General features: G+C 59.8%; 2 protein-coding genes across 5 annotated transcripts; one reads left to right on the top strand and one right to left on the bottom strand.

Moving 5' to 3' along the window:
* Window positions 1–1224: 1224 nt before the first annotated feature.
* Window positions 1225–10382, bottom strand: ZNF598 (zinc finger protein 598, E3 ubiquitin ligase). 4 transcript variants are annotated; one of them, XM_060172621.1, is made up of 12 exons: window positions 10123–10382; window positions 5995–6107; window positions 5656–5785; window positions 5364–5575; window positions 4576–4793; window positions 4214–4331; window positions 3831–3916; window positions 3534–3618; window positions 2738–3450; window positions 2419–2590; window positions 2181–2331; window positions 1225–2086 (listed from the first exon to the last, which is right to left on the bottom strand). In XM_060172621.1, exons 1-12 carry the CDS (start codon window positions 10306–10308, stop codon window positions 1730–1732), a joined length of 2541 nt encoding a protein of 846 aa, XP_060028604.1. In that variant the 5' UTR covers window positions 10309–10382; the 3' UTR covers window positions 1225–1729. The 4 variants fall into 4 exon arrangements, with proteins under 4 accessions (XP_060028604.1, XP_060028605.1, XP_007528151.1 ...); XM_060172622.1 differs by having other exon boundaries at window positions 4223–4331; XM_007528089.3 differs by having other exon boundaries at window positions 3729–3916; window positions 10123–10380.
* A 5604-nt stretch (window positions 10383–15986) lies between these two features.
* NPW (neuropeptide W) lies at window positions 15987–16894 on the top strand. The gene is made up of 2 exons (XM_060172277.1): window positions 15987–16564; window positions 16715–16894. The coding sequence occupies exons 1-2, from the start codon at window positions 16227–16229 to the stop codon at window positions 16788–16790; spliced, it is 414 nt and encodes a 137-aa protein (XP_060028260.1). The 5' UTR covers window positions 15987–16226; the 3' UTR covers window positions 16791–16894.
* The last annotated feature ends 695 nt before the right edge of the window (window positions 16895–17589 follow it).

Genomic DNA, 17589 nt, shown 5'->3' with positions numbered 1-17589 from the left:
GATGTCGTTGTTGGATATGACAGAGAAATGGAGAGAGGAGGGGGAGACAGAGAGGAAGAGAGAAAGATAAGACACCCGCAAACCTGCTTACCGCTCATAAAGCAACTCCCCTGTGGGTGGGGAACCGGGGGCTTGGGAACCAGGACCCTTACTCCGGTCCCTGCACTTTGAGCCACAGGCGCTTAACCCGCTGCGCCACTGCCTGACCCATTTTCTCTTTTCTTTATTGATGGGGAGTCGGGCGGCAGCGCAGCGGGTTAAGCGCATGTGGTGTGAAGCGCAAGGGCCGGCGTAAGGATCCCGGTTCGAACCCCCGGCTCTCCACCTGCAGGGGAGTCGCTTCACAGGTGGTGAGGCAGGTCTGCAGGTGTCTATCTTTCTCTCCCCCTCTCTGTCCTCCCCTCCTCTCTCCATTTCTCATCCAACAATGACATGAACAACAATAAAAACAACAAGGGCAACAAAAAGGAAATAAATATTAAAAAAAAAAAAAAACCTTATAAAGGGTAGGAGACAGAGGGACTCTAGCAGTAGCGCAGCAGGTTAAGCGCACGTGGCGCAAAGCGCAAGGGTCGGCGTAAGGATCCTGGTTCGAGCCCCCGGATCCCCACTTTCAGGGGAGTCGCTTCACAAGCGGTAAAGCAGGTCTGCAGGTGTCTTTCTTTCCCCTCTCTGTCTTCCCCTCCTCTCTCCATTCCTCTCCATTTCTCTCTGTCCTATCCAACAAGGACATCAATAACAACAATAAAAAACAAGGGCAACAAAAGGGAATAAATAAAACTTAAAAAAAAAAAAGGGTAGGAGATGGAGACTGAAGAAACACACTATAGCACCACTTCCTCCACCACTTGTGGGATTTCCCCCAGGAAGTGCTCCCACGTGGTGGGATGTGACGCGTGTGCTCTGCCCTGTGAGTCACCTGGGTGCCCCTGGCAAGGTCTGTGGCTTTCAGCCTTCCAGAAGACTAGAGCCACACGATGAAGCTCAGGTATGTCAGACATGCTGTTTCTAAGCTGTTCTCGCCAGAGGCTCTTTCCTGCCTCCAGGTGTGAACCCCAAATGCCAGGCCAGCCACCTTCTGGGAGGATGCCGGTGTCAGGCCTGCATGGCTGGCTGGGGACTTCCCACATGCTGGCTGCTGCCCCAGCCGGAGCTTCTGATGGCTCTGGGTTCCCCTAGCTTCGGTGACTTTGGGAGGCAGAGAAGCTCAGAACACCAGCTGTGTGCATTATTGCAAAATAAATTTATTTGAAGATAAACTGTCTTATAAAAGGTCAGAGGCAATTTGAGATCCCAGACTCAACTTGTCTCTTAAAAAGATTCAACTTCAAGCAGCACAATTTCGTGTCTGTTTTTAATCCTGAACATTCTTGAATCACAAAACAGCTAACTGTTTTTGCACAACACACACGGCATCTCCTTCCAGCACCAGCGGACCTACAACTGCCAGGGCTCAGGCCTCGGGCCAGGGTGGTCGCCGGTTGGGACAGCAGGGCCAGTGCCCGGCACCCCAGCCCTCCTCCCGCCCCTTCCAAAAGCACGAGGACACAAAGCAAGGCCGGCCTGCCGCCGAGGCAGGGTCTCTGCCGGCCCCAGGAGGAAACCGACGGGCTCCTGTGTGACTTCCTAGTGACTCCTGGCAGGAAAGCCACTGAGGGGCTGGCATGGCCGGCCCCACCGGGCTGCCCGGCAGCCCGGGAGGAGGAGGAAGGCAGGGGCTCACGAGGAGCTACGTGATGACCCTGGCGATGGCCTGCAGTGAGGGGAAGTCGTCGTCCCGGGCGGCGTGCAGGGCCTGGTGGCTGCTGACATCCCCACGAGCCAGCACCTGCTGGCAGGTGGCACACACGCGGCAGTCCAGGCCAGCGGCCTGCTGGGGCCCGGCCTGCCACACGTTCTTCTTGCTCCTCTTGGCCTTGGTACTGGGCGGCTGCTCTCGGATGCGGAAGTCCGTGTGTGCCGTCAGCAGCTCCTGCTGTTTGGCCGTGTCGGGCAGGAGCGCCAGCAGCTCGCTGAAGATCTTCTGGAAGTTGTCCCCCAGGAGGTCCCGGCAGCTCTGGTAATACTGGGCTGCAGAGATGACGCCCTGCAGATGGCCAGAGCCATCAGGCCCACCTGGCCCCTCGCTCACCGCCCACGCCCTGCCACCTTACCCAGCCACCCCAGGCCCCCAGCCTGACCTGTCTGAACTCTCCCGAGCGGCTCTTGAACTCGCTGAAGCGCACCTCGTCACTCTCCACGAAGTCCCTGATGGACTGGGTGAGCTGCAGGTTTCTCTCCCGGAAGTTCTCAGGCACCAGGTAGGCCTGCAGCTCGGGCGTAGGCCGGGGCCTGGGGGGAGCAGCCGGGGAAGTGGGGCTGTCACTTCTGGGGGGCTCGAAGGCTCAGGGTGGGGTCAGACAGCCCACCCACACTTACGCTTTCGTGCTCGTGGGGGTGGTGCCGATCGTGCTGGGGACGCAGACTGGGTGGGCACTGGGCACGAGGCTGGAGAAACCGGGGGGTGGCTTGCTGACGGGGGGCACCAGCCCCGGTGGGGGTGGGGGTGGGGGTGGCGGCGCACCCCTTAGGAGCACCACGGTGTTGAAGCCTGCGCAGAGCAAGAGTCAAACCCCGGTGACCCTCACTGGGTGGCCACAGCCAGACACGTGGGGGAGGAAGGTCGCTGGGACACACGCCCAGGACAGTGGCTGGCCCAAACCTGGACAACAAGCAGAGCTGGAGCTGGTGGCTGTACCTGGAGGGGGAGGCATCCTGGGTGGGCAGGGGCTGCCGAGCGCTGGGAAGTCCTCTTGAGGCGGGGGGCACGGAGGGGGCCCCAGGGGGCGGGGGAGCCCGGGGGGCTCTTTGGGGGTGGTCCGGGCCAGAACCGGACCCTCTGTGTGTCCGTTGACAATAACAGTGGCTGAACTTTCAGCTTGGCTGTTGGGGGCTGGAGGGGCCTCCTCATCCTTGTCAGGGGGGGTGGGGGGGGCCGTGGCCCCCGGCTTCTCAGAACTCTTCTTCTTCTTGCCGACTTTAGTGAAGGGCTGGGAGGCCAGTGGCAGCAGGGAGCCGGAGCTGGAGCCTGAGGTGGGCGCACCCCGGGACTCCTCCTCCTCTACAGGGGCTGGGCCCCCCTTTCGGGCCCCCTTCCCCCCTCTCCCCGCCTTCCTGGCAGCCTGGCTGCCCCCCATGGCTGTAGGGGGACCCGGGCTGGGCTGTGCCACCTTCTTGCCAGCACCGCTGTTCCAGGCAGAGAGGAGGCTGGTGGGGGCAAGGCTGGGCTTGGAGGCTGAGGACACCAGGGCAGGGAAATCGTCCTCTTGGAAAGCTGTCTTGCCCCGGGCGGGCACTGGGTAGGCCAGTGACAAGCCCACAGGCCCGGGGGCAGGTGCTGCCGAGGAGCTGGAGGCGCAGAGGCTGGGAAAGTCTTCATCCTTAAGCTTCACAGGGGGTGGCAGGTGGGTGCTGAGAGCAAGAGAGACCCGGTCAGTGTCCTCTGCTCCAGAAGGAGCCACCCGCCGCCTCCCCCCTGCCCCACGCACACACACCTGGGAAGTGGGGCCACCCCAGCCAGGCCGGTCACTGGGAGGGCCTCCAGGCTGATGGGACCGTTAGTCGAAGTGTCCTTGGGACCTAGAAAACGTGAAGGCACCCTAGGTTGGGCCGGCACGTCCAGGGGGAGGCTATGGGTTTCCAGTGCCAGGCACTGAGGCTGTCCTGCCGTGCTGGCAGGGCTGCCTCACCTGGGCCTTCACCCTGAGTCCGGGGCACACGCCGGGAGCCTCGGGGTTCTTCAGGCCTACGCTGCCCCGCCTCCTCCTTCTTGGGCCGGCCGCCCTCCTCACCATCTTCTCCCCGGCGCAGCTCTGGCTGCTGCAGTGCAGCCACCGAGGCCCGGATGGCAGCTGCCACTTCTCGGTCCTCTTCTTCCCTGCATGGGAGGCCTTCAGGTCAGGCTGGGCAGGGCCTGGCAGTGCCCTGGGAAGCCTGGACACCACACCTGGCAGCATCTGGGCCCTGACCTTGGCAGGCAGGTAGTGCCTGGCATGAGTTTGTGCTTGTTACACAAGAAACCCCAGCCAAACCCCAGGGTCCGGAGTTCGCTCAAACAGAAGGAGCAGGGACTGTCAGCAGAGGCTCTGTGCTCAGAGTCCCAGGAGGCCCAGCTGAGCCCAACCCACCACCTCGGCCAGGTGCCAGAGTATCAGCAGCAAGCAAAGCCTCCCACCTCTTGTACCTCCAGCTTCCACGGCGGCTCTGCTGGGCTCCGCGCCCGCCGGCCCGACCTGCACGGCCTTGGCGGTTGTACCTGTCCACCTCCTCGTAGTCCTCGCCTCCGATCACCCCTGTCACCAGCACACAGCCTGTCAGGGCTCGGGCCACAGGGCTTTCCACCCCCGGCAGCACACAAGCCAGGCTCGACACATGGCGTGCCCAGAGCCCAGCACTCAGTAGCCCCGACTCGAGCACCTCAGATGAGTGGCTCTGAAAGGCTCCCCAAGGTTCAAGGTGGGTGCTTGTCCAGGGGTAAGGATGGGCACGGCAGGTGTGCCCCTCAGCCAGGCCTCGGTCTAGGGTGGGGCCTCTCACCATCACCACGGCGTGAGTGGCGTGGTGTGTAGCTGAACTGCAGGTCGATCTGGCGGTTCTGGCGGGCCTCGGCGCGGCTCCGGCTGTGGCAGGCCATGCGGTGGGCCTTGAGGTCGATCTCGGTGCGGAAGGCATGGGTGAACTGCTCAGTGCTGCAGCGGCCCTCCTCGCACAGAAAATGCTTCTCCCGGAAGTGCTCACGCAAGTATGCGTAGTCACTGCCAGGATGGGAGCTGTCAGCACCTCTGCCGCGGCCTGGACCGCCACCACCGCCCCATCACCATCATGGTCACACCCCAGCAGTGCCCACCTGCAGTAGTCCTGCCCAACACCCCCAGCGCCCACCTGTAGTAGTTCTGCCTCACCCACCCCAGCGCCCACCTGTAGTAGTCCTGCCCAGCACCTACCTGCAGTAGTCCTGCCTCACCCACCCCAGCCCCAGCACCCACCTGTAGTAGTCCTGCCCAGCGCCCACCTGCAGTAGTCCTGCCTCACCCACCCCAGCCCCAGCGCCCACCTGCAGTAGTCCTGCCTCACCCACCCCAGCCCCAGCGCCCACCTGCAGTAGTCCTGCCTCACCCACCCTAGCCCCAGCGCCCACCTGCAGTAGTCCTGCCTCACCCACCCCAGCCCCAGCGCCCACCTGCAGTAGTCCTGCCTCACCCACCCTAGCCCCAGCGCCCACCTGTAGTAGTCCTGCCTCACCCACCCCAGCCCAGCGCCCACCTGTAGTAGTCCTGCCTCACCCACCCCAGCGCCCACCTGTAGTAGTCCTGCCCAGCACCCACCTGTAGTAGTCCTGAGCGCCATCGGTGTCGCAGAAGTGGCAGAAGTAGTGGTCTCGGCGCAGGTGCTTGAGCAGCTCGTCATTGTCCAGGTAGCGCTCGTCGCAGAACTTGCAGAGCGGGTGCCCGCGGTGCGACGTGTCGTCGGGGTCCCCCTGCATGCGGTGCCGAGCCAGGTCCTTGCGCGAGTACCACTTACGCTCGTAGGTGAAGATCTGCGGAAAGGGGATGGGGAGCTGGGTGCAAGGGGCCCCGGAGCAGGAGAGCGGGGTCTCTGGGCAGAGGCCGGGCGCACCTTGAGGTGTTTGAGGCACAACTTGCAGCAGAAGAGCTCGTGCTGCTTGCGCATGTGCTGCTCCAGGTCTCCGAAGAGGCCGAAGGGCGGCAGCTCCGGGCAGCGCGGGCACTCGTGCTGCAGCAGTTGCCTGGGGGAGACGCAGGGCTTTCAGCTCCCTTGGGCCGAGGGCACCCCAGACAGGCCGCTGTGCTGGGGGACACAGTACTGCCAGGCCCCGGGGCCTCATCGGAGCCTGGGGGGGGGGGGGGGCTGGCTCCTCACCTGCAAAGTTGGGGCCCCGACCACGGTAACCCGATTCCCACCTCAGCCGAGAGCCCAGCACCCGGGCCGCCTCACCTGTACAAGGCGAGCACCTTGCCATCGGCAAAGTAGATATCATACTTCTTCTCGTGCTGCAGCTGCTGGAGGGGGATCGTGGCGAAAGCAGGCAGCTTCTTCCCGAAGACCACCTGGATGCCGAAGGCGACTGGTGAGCTAGAGGGGAGGGTGACGCAGTGGGCAGCCCCTCTCATCCCTGGGGCTGTGAAACAAGGCTCCAGCTCACCCACAACCAAGTGCCAGTCATGTGGGTGCTGGCACCAGATGTCTCTCCTGGGAGAGGTGGTGCTGAAAGGCCACCAGGGGCCCCTCATGAAGGTCTGGGCTGTCCCCAACCCTGACACCCAGGAGGGCTCCCCAGATGGCTTCCTGCCTGCCTCAGGTTTCCAGGACACTTGAAGGGGCACAAGTGGAATCCTTAGCAGCCGGGCATTTCTCAGGGTACTGCCCACTGGGCTCCGCTCCTAACACTGCCAGTCCCTCCAGCACCTGCTCTCTGCCAGACCCCAGGCCTGCGCTCCCGGGTCAGAACCACCCTAGCTGGGAGCTAGGGGCCCTGGTTTAGTCGCAGCAGCACACCTGGGGGTGTTAGCGCCCCGGGAGAGGTCACTCAAGGTCACCAGGTCCGTTTAGGCTCTGGCTGGGAGGGCATCTGACAACACTGCCTCCAGCAGCATGCTCCTTACAGGCAGCACAGGAAGGGCTGGGCCTCGGAGACCACAGGCTGGGAGTGTGCACCCCACTCAGGCCAGCCTTCCAGGGGAGGTGGCACAACCCGGCCACACCCACCATGGGCAGGAGGGACGGGGGACCTATCAGCCCTTTCTGCTCCTGTGCTGTCTCAGAAGACCCACTACGGTCCCCCAGGACGTGTTTCTGACAAAAGAGTTGTGGCCCCATTTCCAAAGGGCCAACCTACCCCCAAACCTTGAACCTGGGGGAGGGCTCGGGGCCTGACCTGGCGTCTTCTCAGGAGAGAGCCGTTCCCAGGGCCAGTTTCCCTTTGCCCTGCTCTCAACCTCCCTGCCCTTCCAGCAGCCCCCCAGTCCAGTCCTCAGCCCACTCGGGCTCTCTGGCAGGATGGAACCACAGATGGAGGAACACGGGAGCTTGTGGTTTGTGTCTAAGTGGCTGTCAGCAGGGAAAGCCACAAACTGGTGGAGAAACTTCTGTCCCAGAGAAAGAACACCCCCTCCTGGACACGACCCTGCCTGCCCATGGGCCAAGGCTGAGTGTCAAGACAAGGCCTGGCCAGATGGTGCCGGAAAGCCAGCAGTGTGGCCCTGGGCCTGGCTACCAACTCTGCACCTTCCTGAATGGAGTCGAGGGTCCGAGGACAGAGGCCTGGGCCAGAGCCGCACACAGGGTGGGCCTGCACCCACCTTCAGCAGGAATGGGGCTCATGAAGTGTCAAGGGGGAGCAGCAGGGGCAGAAGAGCACAGGTGAGCTGGGGCTGCCCTACCCAGAGCCACAGGTGAGAAGCACTGTTCCCCCACTTCCTGCTTAGACACAGGGCACCACCACAGCCCCCTCCCCAAGTCTAGAGCACCTGCCTGTACCACTGGCCAGTCCCAGCACCCCCACACTAAGGAAGAACACACAACCCCTAGCAGCATCCTAGTCTATTACAAAGACTGAGTCCCTAGGTTAGGAGGTAGCTCAGTGGGTAAACAGCATGCCTCACCACACCCCAAATCAGAGTTTAAGACCCAGTATCCGGCAGAGGGTAAATAGCATAATGGTTATGCAAAGAGACTTTCATGCCTGAGGCTCCAAAGTCCCAGGTTCAAACCCCCGTACCACCATAAGCCAGAGCTGAACAGTGCTCTGGTTAAAAAAATAATAAGGGAGTCAGGCTGTAGCGCAGCGGGTTAAGCGCAGGTGGCACAAAGCACAAGGACCAGCATAAAGATCCCGGTTCGAACCCCGGCTCCCCACCTGCAGGGGCGTCGCTTCACAGGCGGTGAAGCAGGTCTGCAGGTGTCTGTCTTTCTCTCCTCCTCTCTGTCTTCCCCTCCTCTCTCCATTTCTCTCTGTCCTATCCAACAATGACAACAATAATAACTACAACAATAAAACAACAAGGGCAACAAAAGGGAATAAATAAAATATTAAAATAATAATAATAAAAATTAAAAAATAAAAAAAGACCCAGTACCAGGGGCCGGGCGGTAGCTCAGCGAGTTAAATGCATGTGGCAAGAAGCGCAGGACCAGCACAAGGATCCTGGCTGGAGTCCCTGGCTCCCCACCTGCAAGGAATCGCTTCAAAGGCGGTGAAGCAGGTCTGCAGGTGTCTGTCTTTCTTTCTCCCTCTGTCTTCCCCTCCTCTCTCCATTTCTCTCTGTCCTATCCAACAATGGCAGCAATAACTAATAATAACGATAAATAACAAGGGCAACAAAAGGGAAAAAACACCCTCCAGGAGCAGTGGAATTGTAGTGCAGGCACCACATGGGAGTACCATGGTAGCACCAGGGAAAGCTCCCAGATTATAGTGCACTGTTATACTATCTCTGTTTCTCTGTAAAATTAAAAAGTCGGCTTGAACATGCTGGAATCAGGCATGTATGAGTCCCAGATGCCACACAAAAAAAGACAGAACGTGGTTCAGGAGGTGGTGCAGTGGATAAAGCACTGGACTCTCAACCATGAGGTTCTGAGTTCAATCCCCAGCAGCACATGTACCAGAGTGATGTCTAGTTCTTTCTCTCTCTGCCTTCCTTTCTCATGAGTAAATAAATTCTTTAAAAAAAATAAAAATAAAAAGACTGAAGAAGACAAAACCAAAAAATGGCTTGAGAGGCTTCTCAAAGATGTTGCCCATGTGCAGGGCCTCAGTTCATTCCCGAGGGCTGTGGAGAGAGAGAGATTGAGAGAGAGAGAGGTGGGGGGGTAGAGCATTGAGGCAGGCTTGGGGCCTGGGAGTCACTGTGGAGTTACCGCAGGGGCACAGGCTGGGCGAGCAGGGTTGGGGGGGCAGCAGGAGTGAAGTAGGGCGGGTGGATAGAGGGCAGAGGAGCCACCCCCGTGCCCTGCTAGTGCCCAGCAGCACAGGACACACCCTTGAAGGCCTAACTCTGACAGGGACACCTGGGGCCAAGCCACAGCCCAGCGGGGGCCTGCAGACAGGGGACCCCCATAGTGGCTGCACATTCCGCCCCTTTCCTGAGTGGGACCACAGCAACTGCTTCCTGGAAGTGACAGGTGTGCTGGGAACCTGGCTGGCAGAGTGATGATGTCATGTTGTGCAAGGCCAGCCGGCCAGGCAGGCTCCAGTGGGGCTGGGAGGGGCCCGGCATCCCGCACCCAGCTGTCTCCGTCCACCCTGACGGCCGCTTCAGTGTCTTTTCCGACGGCGCAGATTCATGCCCGCGGAATGCTTGGGGGAGCGTGCCTTGGTGTAGAGGCGTCTACTTTTGAAACGTAAAGAAAGTCAGCCCACAACGATGCCACTTGAAAGCCACTTCTAGGAAGAGGCAAGTCAGAGTCCCTGGCAGATGTTGGCAGCCCAAGCTTTCCATGAACAAACCCAGGCGTTTCACAACGCTGGAAGCAAACAGATGCCAAGGCCCAGCAAACCTGGGAGGTCCAACTCCAGCTGGCAGCTAGCGGCTGGCGGTGCAGAGAGGGCAGGAGGGCACCGCGGGTCCCCCCCGACACCCCCCCAGGTCCCAAACTCTGAATCAGAGTCAGAAGCGTGTGCTCCCCACCTCCTCTGGCATTAAGACCCCAGTGGGAACGAGAGAGGACGAGGAAGAGAAACTTCAAGGCACTGCGCCCTGCCCAGGAGCGGGGGCACCTCAGGGCAGTGTAAGCCCCTGGGACGGGCGGATCTGAGTCGGGGGTGGGCCGGCTGGAGTTATCCAGGGGGACGCGCCGCTGTCGCCCTCTGTCCTCAGCCCTGGAAGTGGCCGCGGGTACCGTCCCCTCCCGGGGAGGGGAGCCCGGGGAACGGGCTCGGCGGTCGGGCAGGCGGGGCGGTCCGCTCCGATCGCGCCCCTTGCTGCGTCCCGGCAGGAGCTCCTAGGACCGCGAGTCCCCAGGGACGCTGCCTCCGGCCCCGGGGCCCCGCGCGGGAAGAGCGCCGCCTGGCCGCCCCCGGGGGCAGAGTCCCCGCCGCCCCGACCGCGCGGCCCGGCGCACCTGGCGCAGCTCCTCGCGGCACACGGCGCAGTAGCGCTGCTCGCACAGCACCCGCATCTTGGTGGAGCAGCGGTAGCATACTGGGTGGTCGCAGCGGCCCAGCGCCGTGGCCTCCAGGTCGCCGCAGCACAGCACGCAGCTGCCGCCGCCCCGCTCCGGTACCGTCACCGCCGCCGCCGCCGCCATGGTCGGCCCGGGCCCCTCCCGGCCGGCGCGGCGCGGCGCGGCTGGTCCCTGCGGACCCGCCCCTTCCGGTGACGTCACACCCCGCCCGGCAACCGCTCCCCCTGGCGGAAGTGTGTCATCCACTTCCGATCAGCGAGACGGCGGCCAGAGCGACTCCGCCGGAGGGGGCGCTCTATCCGGCGCTGGAGCCTGAAGGTCCGACTGCTCGGGCTGTGTCCCAAGCCTGTCCAGAGTCCCACACAGGGGCCGGGGGAGGGGGGTGTTGGCATGAGATATCGGACTCCCCCATAGGAAGAGCTACAGGGCTTTGCTGTGAGTGTGTCCCAGCACTTATGAGCCAGATCTACGCTAAAGGTTTTTTTTTGTTTTTTAAGAATTTTGAAAAATTTATTTCCCCTTTTTCTTGCCCTTAGTTGCTTATTGTTGTAATTATTATTATTATTACTATTACTATTTTAACCAGAGCACTGTTCAGATCTGGCTTATGGTGGTGCGGGGGATTGAACCAGGGACTCTGAAGCCTGAGGCATGAGAGTCTATTTTTTTACATAACCATTACGCTATCTACCCTCCGCCCTGTTGTAGTTATTATTATTGTTATTGTTGATGTCGTCGTTGTTGGATAGGACAGAGAGAAGTGGAGAGAGGAGGGGAAGACAGACGGGGGAGAGAAAGACAGACACCCCTATCTTGAAGCTTCCTGACAGCTTTAATTCAAGGCCTTGGGTAGGGGTAGATAGCATAATGGTTATGCAAACAGACTCTCATGCCTGAGGCGCCAAAGTCCGAGGTTCAATCCCCTGCACCACCATAAACCAGAGCTGAACAGTGCTCTGGTAAAAAAAAAAAAAAAAAAAATCCAGTGCCTTGCACCTGGTAACGTGTGTACTCTACTGGCCACATCTGCAAATCTGCAAGACTCTTCCACTCTCACTTTATTATTTTTTATTTTTTCCTTTTGTTGCCCTTGTTTTTTTTATCGTTGTTGTTATTATTGTTGTTATTGCTGTCATTGTTGTTGGATAGGACAGGGAGAGATGGAGAGAGGAAGGGAAGACAAGAGAGGGGAGAGAGGAAGACAGACACCTGCAGACCTGCTTCATTGCCTATGAAGTGACTCCCCTGCAGGTGGGGAGCTGGGGGCTCGAACCGGGATCCTTAGGCCTGTCCTTGTGCTTTGTACCATGTGCGCTTAACCTGCTGCGCTACCGCCCGACCCCTGAGAATCTACTTACTTATATTTAATTTTTGAAATTAAGATTATTGATGTGCTTCGGGAGGTGGCGCTGTGGATAAAGCATCGGACTCTCAAGCATGAGGTCCTGAGTTCAGTCCTGGACAGGCCATGTACCAGAATGATGTCTGGTTCTTTCTCTCTTTCCTTCTATCTTTCTCATTAATAAATAAATAAATAATTTTTAATACTTATTTATTCCCTTTTGTTGCCCTTGTTGTTTTATTGTTGTAGTTATTATTGCTGTTATTGTTGTTGGATAGGACAGAAAGAAATGGAGAGAGGAGGGGAAGACAGAGAAGGGGAGAGAAGGGCAGACACCTGCAGACCTGCTTCACCGCCTGTGAAGCGACTGCCCTGCAGGTGGGGAGCTGGGGGCTCAAACCTACGTTACCGCCTGACTCCCAACAAAATCTTTAAAAAAAAAAAGATTATTGATGAGGAGAGGGAAAGAATCAGAGCATCGCTCTCACATATGATGCTGGGGACTGAACTCGGAACCTCATGTTTGAGAGTTCCGGCTTCATCCACTGTGCCACCTCCTGGCACCTGCTGAGCTATCTGTCTGCCCCCCTCAGCAGGGGCACAGAGCCCTGCCTCCCCTGCACCCCAATCTGGAGCCCCCACTCTCCACCTATTTGCGTCCTGTTTCCCTAGTCCCGTCCCGCAACCTCCCCGCTCCACCTGTCCCGTGGCCACCCTCTTAGCTGCTCCCCGACGGCTTTGCTGCCTGGGGCACAGTGGGCAGCAGCCCTGCTGGCCCGTCCACTCGCCCCTGATGCGGCTCTTCTCCGCAGCAGCGGGTGTCCACCCGTGGTCGTGCTCCCGGGAGGCCGCCAGAGGGCGCACCAGATGGCCGGCCCGGGGGCCGCGTCCCCTAGCAGCTTGGGGGTGGCGCGCGGGGGTCCCCAGCGGCCGCGTCATGCAGCTGCCCGCCGCCCACTGGCACTCCAGGTCCTCTCGAGTTGGAGAGCCCCAGAGAGCGGAGCGGGGGCGCTGTGCGCGCGGTGTCCCAGTCCCCCGTCCCTAAGGTCCTCCAGGCTGCAGGCCTGACCACCCACATGATTTCTCTGACAGCTGCGGAGGGTGTGGGGTGGCTGGGGGTGGGGGGATGGCTGCTTTACAGTAAGAGCCAGGGCCCGCAGCCGTGCCCACTGGCCAGGCTTCATGGCCAGCTGCTAAGCTGGTTGTTAGAATGGAGGAAACTGAGGCAGGTGAGGCAAACCCTCGCCGCCCTTTAAGGGGAAGGCACTTGACAGCCCTCCCCAGGGAGCCCCTCCAACAGGTCATGGAGGAAGGACAGCTCCAGGCTGTCTGGGCCCCCAAACTGAGCCCTCGGGACACCTTCCCCCAGGCCATCCACTTGGATAGTGTGATGCTTGACCTTGTGTGTAACTCGGGTTCCAGGCAAATGCCCACCACACTGAAAGAAATCTCAGGGGACAGGTGTGGTGCACCAGTAGAGCACACACATTGCTGTGAACAAGGACTAGGGTTCAAGTCCCCAGTCTCCACCTGCAGGGAGGAGGCTTCACAAGTGGTGAGGCAGGGCTGCAGGTTTCTCTCTCTTCCCCCCTCCCTCTCAATTTCTATCAAAACAAACAAACAAAAAACCACCTGGAGAGGTGGATTTGTCATGCAAACACCAAGCCCCAGTGATAATGAAAAGAAAGGGGGAGTCGGGCGGTAGCGCAGCGGGTTAAGCGCACGTGGCACAAAGCACAAGGATCCTGGTTTGAGCCCCCGGCTCCCCACCTGCAGGGGAGTCGCTTCACAGGTGGTGAAGCAGGTCTGCAGGTGTCTGTCTTTCTCTCCCCCTCTCTGTCCTCCCCTCCTCTCTCCATTTCTCTCTGTCCTATCCAACAACGACGACATCAATAACAACAACAATGAAAAACAACAAGGGCAACAAAAGGGAAAATAAAAAAAAAAGGAAGGAAAAAGGAAGGAAACTTTGGTGGTGGTATCTCCACATTTTGTCTCTCTGCCACTCTGACTCTATCTAAAAATATTTCTTTTTTTTATTGTAGTTATTGATGTTGTTGTATAGGACAGAGAAAAATGGAGAGAAAAGGGTAAGATAGAGAGGGGGAGAGAAAGACAGACACCTGCAGGCCTGCTTCACCGCCTGTGAAGCGACTCCCCTGCAGGTGGGGAGCCAGGGGGCTCAAACTGGGATCCTTATGCCGGTTCTTGTGCTTTGTGCCATGTGCACTTAACCCGCTGCACTACCGCCTGACTTCCCTGAAAATATTTCTAAAGGGCAGGGGTAGATAGCATGATGGTTATACAAAGAGGCTCTCATGCCTGAGGCTCCAAAGTCCCAGGTTCAATCCCTTGCACCACCATAAGCCAGAGCGGAGCAGTGCTCTGGTGTCTCTCTCTCTGCATTTCTCTCAAAAATAAAATAAAAATAAAATATTAAAAAATTCTCTAAAAAAAGAAAGAAAAAAAAGGGAAGAAAAAAAAAAAGAAAGAATTCAGTGACCCAGGAAGAGGCACAGTGGATAAATCATTGGATTTTCAAGCATGAGGTCCTGAGTCTGATCCTCAGCATCACGAGTGCCAGAGAGAAGCTCTGGTTGTCCTTCTCTGCCTCCTAATAAACACTAACTGGGGGAGGGGTGTGGGCGGGCAGTAGCTCACCAGATTAAGTGCACATAGTACAAAGCCAAGGACCTGTACTAAGATCATGGTTCAAGCCCCCCCCCCCCACCTGTGGAGGGTATTGCCTCACAAGTGGTGATGCAGGTCTGTAAGTGTCTTTCTCTCCCCCCCCTTTTTTTTTGTTTTTGCCTCCAGGGTTATCCCTGGGGCTCAGTGCCTTCACTAGGAATCCACTCCTGGAGGCCATTTCCCCCATCTTCTTCTTCTAGCGTTTGCCCTTCTTCTGTAGCCAGTCAACAGCGTCAGGTTGAGCCTGATGTCAAGTTTCGAGACCTCCTTTGAATCTGGAGAGGTGGCAGTCGTTGACTATGTGGGTCATAGTCTGTCTGGAGCCACAGGGGCAGTTCGGGTCGTCTCTGGCTCCCCAGCGATGGAACATAGCGGCGCACCAGCCATGGCCTGTTCGATAGCGATGGAGGAGGGCCCAGTCATAACGTGCTAGGTCAAAGCCGGGTTGACGCTCGCAGGGGTCTGTGATGAGGTGTTTGTTCTTGACCTCAGCTGACTGCCAACTCTGTTTCCAAGAGTCTGGAACAGAGAAGTTCAGTGTAGGCGTAGGGGACCAGATTGGGTGACGAGACGTCAAGCGTTGGACAGGGTGGGCGAAGATATCCGCGTATATTGGCAGGTCCGGTCGAGCGTAGACGCGGGAAATGAACTTAGATGATGCCGAATCTTATTACCATTGTTGTTATTGTTGCCATTGCTGTTGTTGGATAGGACAGAGAGAAATCAGAAGAGGAGGGGAAGGGAAGACAGAGAGGGAGAGAAAGATAGACACCTGCAGACCTGCTTCACCGCCTGTGAAGCGACACCCCTGCAGGTGGGGAGCCGGGGGCTGGAACCTGGATCCTTATGTCAGTCTGCACCAGGTGTGCTCAACCTGCTGTGGTACTGCTCAACCCTGCTCCTTTCTCTTCTCCTTTCTATTTTCTCCTCCTCTCTCAATTTCTCTCTGTTCTATCCAATTTAAAAAATGGCCTCCAAGAGCAGTGGATTTGTAGTGCAGGCACCAAGCCCCAGCGATACCCTGGAGGAAAAAAATAAACAAAAGCACATTAACTGGGAGTCTGGCGGTAGTGCAGCGGATTAAGCGCACGTAGTGCAAAGCTTAAGGATTCTGGTTCAAGCCCCCGACTTCACACCTGCAGGGGGAGTCACTTCACAAGCGGTGAAGCAGGTCTTCAGGTGTCTATCTTTCTTCTCTCCTCTCTGTCTTCCCCTCCTCTCTCCATTTCTCTCTGTCCTATCTAACGATGACATCAATAACAACAACTACAACAACAATAAAAAAAAAAACAAGGACAACAAAAGGGGAAATATATATATATATATATATATATATATATATATATATATATATATCCCACATTAACCAGGAGGAGAATCATCCGGTTATTTCATGAGCCCCAACATCAGGGATCTGGAAGTCATTCCAGGACAGGAATAAGGGGGTGAGGTTTGGGGTTGGAGGAGGAGAGGGTCTTGTTCCCAGAGAAAAGGCCTGTCCTCGGGAAGGGACTGTTGTGTCCAACCACGTAGGCACAAAATACACCAAGGGAAGCCATCCCAGCCCCAGAAGCATGCAGAAACAGGAGCTGTTGAGTAAAGCACCAGCCTGGAGACCTGCCAGGGACTGTGTCTTTGCGGGGTAGGGGGGGCAGAAGAGGCTGGAGGTGTGAGCCTACCCCCTGGCAGACTTCAGGAACAGACTTTCAGGCAGCCGGAGCCTGGGCTGGGGGTGGAGGGCTGGGGCAGAGCGTGGGTAGCCAGGGAGCTTTATTCCGGTGGACAAGGGGGCCCCTGGGGCGGGCGCTCCCCCACGTGGCGGCCCCGCTGAGCAGCGCGGCGCCCTCCGCTCCTCTCCTCTCCCGGGTCCTCCGGGAGCCAGCGGGGGCGAGCGGGGCGGGGCGCCGAGCCCTTATAGGGGACCCCGGGCCGTCCCCGCCGCCTGCCGCCCGCTCCTCCGCGCCCGAGCTGCCGAGCCGCCGCCGTCCACGTCCACGTCCACGCGGAGATGCGGGGCGCGGGGCGGGGAGCCCCCGGAGGCCGCCTGCTGCTGGCGGCGCTGCTGCTGCTGCTGCTCCCGCTCCCGCCCGCGCGCGCCTGGTACAAGCACGTGGCGAGCCCGCGCCTGCACACGGTGGGCCGCGCGGCCGGGCTGCTCATGGGGCTGCGCCGCTCGCCCTACGTGTGGCGCCGCGCGCTGCAACCCGCCGCCGCCCCGAACCGCCCGGACCCGGCGACCCCCTTCCCGTTGACCCCCGCGGCTCGGGAGCTGTGGCGGGCGCTCCGCAGCGACCCCCGGCTGGGCCGCCCCGTCGGGCCGCGGCGCAGTTCTGCCGAGCTGGCCAGGTAGGTGCGGGCGCTGGGGGTGCGGGGTGCCGGGGCGCGTCCGTTCCGCGCTGGGGAGGCTCGGGGCGGCGGCTGCGCCCACCACCCACCCCTGCGGGCAGCCAGCGGGCGGCGCGGCCCTCCCCACCGGCCTGTTCCTGCTTCTTCCAGAGCCTTCGGAGGACCTGCCGAGCTGCCGTGGTCCAGCGCCTGGGTCGGTCCCCGCGTGGCCCCGCCGTGGTCCTGAGCGCGGACCCCCGCCCCGCACCCTCGCCCCGCACCACCCTCGCCCTCGCCCCGCGCTCCGGCGCTCCCGCCTCCCGCCCGCGGTCAATAAAACCTCGGCCTCGCCCCGCACTGTGTGTTCCGCGTCCAGCCGCGCAAACAGCCGCGCCCACGCCCGGCAAATGTCAGCGCCCCTGCTCTGCGCCGGCTGCTCCTGCCCTCCTGCCCTGCCCTGCTTGCCCGGCGGGGAGGGGTCTGGGCCAAGCTCAGAGGCGAGGGCGCACCAGCAGCCCCTCTCTGCCCCCTGACAGCTGGCTACCCAGGGAACAAGACCCCAAAGCCAGGCAGCCCACTCTTTCAGCAGGGTGGGAGGGAGGGAACCCCCCCAGGGACCCCATCTCTCAGGGACCCTACCGGGCTTCAGGACTCTGTTTCCCTAGGGAAGCCGAGCTGCTCAGTCTGACCCACCCCTGCCCCCCAACTCCCCTAAATGGGGCGCTCTGCCCTCTGGAGTAACACCCCCTCTGCCTTTCAGCCCTCCTGCTCACCCTTCAGTCTGGCCACTGAGAGGCCCCAGGCCCACTCTGCTGGGCACCGAGCCAGGCCCAAAGGAGAGCTGCGTCTGTCAGTCTCTCCTGCCTGTCCTGGGGGTGCCCTTCTCCTGGCCACCTGGACCATCATGGGGGTTCTTTCCCCTCCACACCTGGATGTGCAGACCTGATTCTGCTCAAGCTCCAGGACCTGCACTGGGGCCACAGCCTGTCACAGGGTCAGCCGAACCCCTCTGAGCTGCTCCTGCCTCTGCCCTCACCAAACAGGGC

The sequence above is a fragment of the Erinaceus europaeus genome, chromosome 15 (assembly GCF_950295315.1).
Source record: "Erinaceus europaeus chromosome 15, mEriEur2.1, whole genome shotgun sequence".
Classification (NCBI taxonomy): Eukaryota; Metazoa; Chordata; class Mammalia; order Eulipotyphla; family Erinaceidae; genus Erinaceus; species Erinaceus europaeus.
Note: the sequence above shows the minus strand (reverse complement) of the source record. Positions and strands in the feature narration are given on the sequence as shown.

Excerpts from the sequence above, each read along its gene's own strand:
- ZNF598 (XM_007528089.3), bottom strand. The coding sequence starts at position 10,308 with ATGGCGGCGGCGGCGGCGGTGACGGTACCGGAGCGGGGCGGCGGCAGC. Across the intron at positions 3,917-4,213 it reads GGAAGCTGGAGGTACAAGAG|GGAAGAAGAGGACCGAGAAG; the intron begins GTGGGAGGCTTT and ends CCTCCCATGCAG. Across the intron at positions 3,619-3,728 it reads GACTCAGGGTGAAGGCCCAG|GTCCCAAGGACACTTCGACT; the intron begins GTGAGGCAGCCC and ends CACGTTTTCTAG.
- NPW (XM_060172277.1), top strand. The coding sequence starts at position 16,227 with ATGCGGGGCGCGGGGCGGGGAGCCCCCGGAGGCCGCCTGCTGCTGGCG. Across the intron at positions 16,565-16,714 it reads AGTTCTGCCGAGCTGGCCAG|AGCCTTCGGAGGACCTGCCG; the intron begins GTAGGTGCGGGC and ends TGCTTCTTCCAG.